Raw genomic sequence first — 2,146 nt, forward strand, 5'->3', positions numbered from 1 at the left:
TTGACTCTCTATGCGTTACGATACCGTGGAACTGCTGTGACTTTAGACCAGTATGATTACTGTGTTTGATTTCAAAGGCTAACTGTAAGGAATTTTATCTCAAATTGGAGTTTTTGGACCTATACTATTGCCATTGCTCGCAGTGCAGTGCTATATGGACGTAAGTCGATACCTCGTATTCATTGTGGTGGTAGACTCTAAACCTGTAAACCAACTGCGCAGACTCTAATTGCATAAAGTACCTGTGAGTAGGATTAGGTCAGTTGACACGATAGCACTGTTGGTCTGACTCTTATCAGCCAATAAAGTCGTCATCAAATGGTGACACACCCATTCTTATAAATACTGCGGAGGGATTGTTTCAAGTTAGTGCCTCCAGAATGCGTCGTCAGCAGACCACGGTGATCTTGATATTCCTCGTCGCTTTCAATGTCATTCTGATATTCGGGTGGATGAGAGAACTAGTTCTGGAGGACAGTGATGGTGGACTTACGGTTTCTGTTCAACGCGACTATACGGGCAATGATAATGTGTCTCCAGTTCCAGAATCCAATCCCCTACAAAAGGATCTCACCGATATCAACGACACTTTGCGAACTATCAAACACATTATGATGAATGACCGGCAAAATAATTTGGAACTCCTTGAACTTATACGTAGTAACCATGACAACAGTATGGACATACTGCACAAGCTTTTACAAAATTTGACTAGAAGTCAAGACCTTTTCAAACAACAAGAAGATAAGAAACTTATGCTCTCTCAGGCTACCGGAACAGGGACAGATACTGAAGTCCAGGTGACATCAAGACTTAATGTGTTGATAATGGCGAGCATGCGTACCGGATCGTCATTTTTTGGAGAGATATTCAGACAACAGCCCGAATTTTTGTACTTCTTTGAACCGCCAAAGGGACTTAACTTGAACGATTACGACCCAATGCTAACGGTAAGAGGTGTAGAACTTCTTCATGATATTTACAAATGTAATTTTTCAGGAGCTGCCAAAGTTATATTGGACAGTTTGTACAATCCAGTTCCACCTCGTGCCAAAAGAAACGTTGTACCAGCATGGGTGAACAGTGATTTCTGCTCTGGTTGGAACATCAAGGAAAACACTTTCGCCAAGTGTCCAACTGTGACGCCAGAAATAGCGGCAAAATCGTGTCGTCACTTTGACAAAGTAGCTGTTAAGGAGATAAGGGTATTTGACATATATCCCCTTCTTCATCTTCTCACTGATCCGGATATCAATCTCCGCGTCATCAACTTAATCCGGGATCCAAGAGGCGTTATGTCATCCGTAATGCCTATACATATCAGCAACTGGCAAGCCAATAAAAAGTCTGAAGTTGACATACAACTCAACGAAACTCAACTCGACGATGATCTCCTACGTAGGCTTAGGGTGTATTGTTCTACAATGCTGAGAAACGTTCTCATTAGCAAACATGCCCAGTGGTTGCCAAAGGAAAATTACATGGCAGTTCGTTACGAGGACGTATCCGAAGAACCAATCGGGATGGCACAAAAAATTTACAGTTTCCTAGGAATGGAACTTAATCAAAACGTCAAGCGATGGCTGAACGAAAACACACAACAAGACGCTGACGGTAATCACGCTTACTATGCATGGCAGACTAAACGAAACTCCCGAGAAACTGCACAATTTTGGCGCAAAAAAATGTCGTTTGGGCTTGTGAAGAAAATTGAAAGTGATCCTGACTGTTCATATTTGTTAGATACGATGGGATATAGGAAAGCCGAAAGCGCAGAACAACTTCTAAATTCATCGGTATCATTTTTACTTCCAATCTAAGTTAATATTTTATTTGATTCGTGATTTGTTTATTTATGGACTCAAGCTTTATTTATAACATCTCTTTCACAAAATCATTTTAAAACAAAAATGTTTGAATCCACTGACGAGATCTTACACAGGTTTTTAATTTCTAATGTTAATATTTTTCTATATTATTCAATGTATGCATGTTTAACCTAACAGATAATGTTAGCTATTGTGTAGAAGGTTCCATGTGCCTTATATCTATGCATCTATTTTACCGCAAATGGTTTTATCTGCTGTAGTTTTTAAATACATATTTAGTTTAAGTGTCAAACTGTTCAAAATAGAAGATCGAATAC

The 2,146-nt window shown here is 39.6% G+C and overlaps 1 protein-coding gene across 1 annotated transcript; it reads left to right on the plus strand.

The window, feature by feature from the left end:
• Positions 1-380: 380 nt before the first annotated feature.
• LOC139118752 (carbohydrate sulfotransferase 1-like) lies at positions 381-1,820 on the plus strand. Its single transcript, XM_070682182.1, has one exon. The coding sequence runs from the start codon at positions 381-383 to the stop codon at positions 1,818-1,820; it is 1,440 nt and encodes a 479-aa protein (XP_070538283.1).
• Positions 1,821-2,146: the final 326 nt, after the last annotated feature.

The sequence above is a fragment of the Ptychodera flava genome, chromosome 19 (genome assembly GCF_041260155.1).
Source record: "Ptychodera flava strain L36383 chromosome 19, AS_Pfla_20210202, whole genome shotgun sequence".
Taxonomy (NCBI): Eukaryota; Metazoa; Hemichordata; class Enteropneusta; family Ptychoderidae; genus Ptychodera; species Ptychodera flava.

What these genes read in the sequence shown, in the direction of transcription:
- LOC139118752 (XM_070682182.1), top strand. Translation starts at nt 381, where the DNA reads ATGCGTCGTCAGCAGACCACGGTGATCTTGATATTCCTCGTCGCTTTC.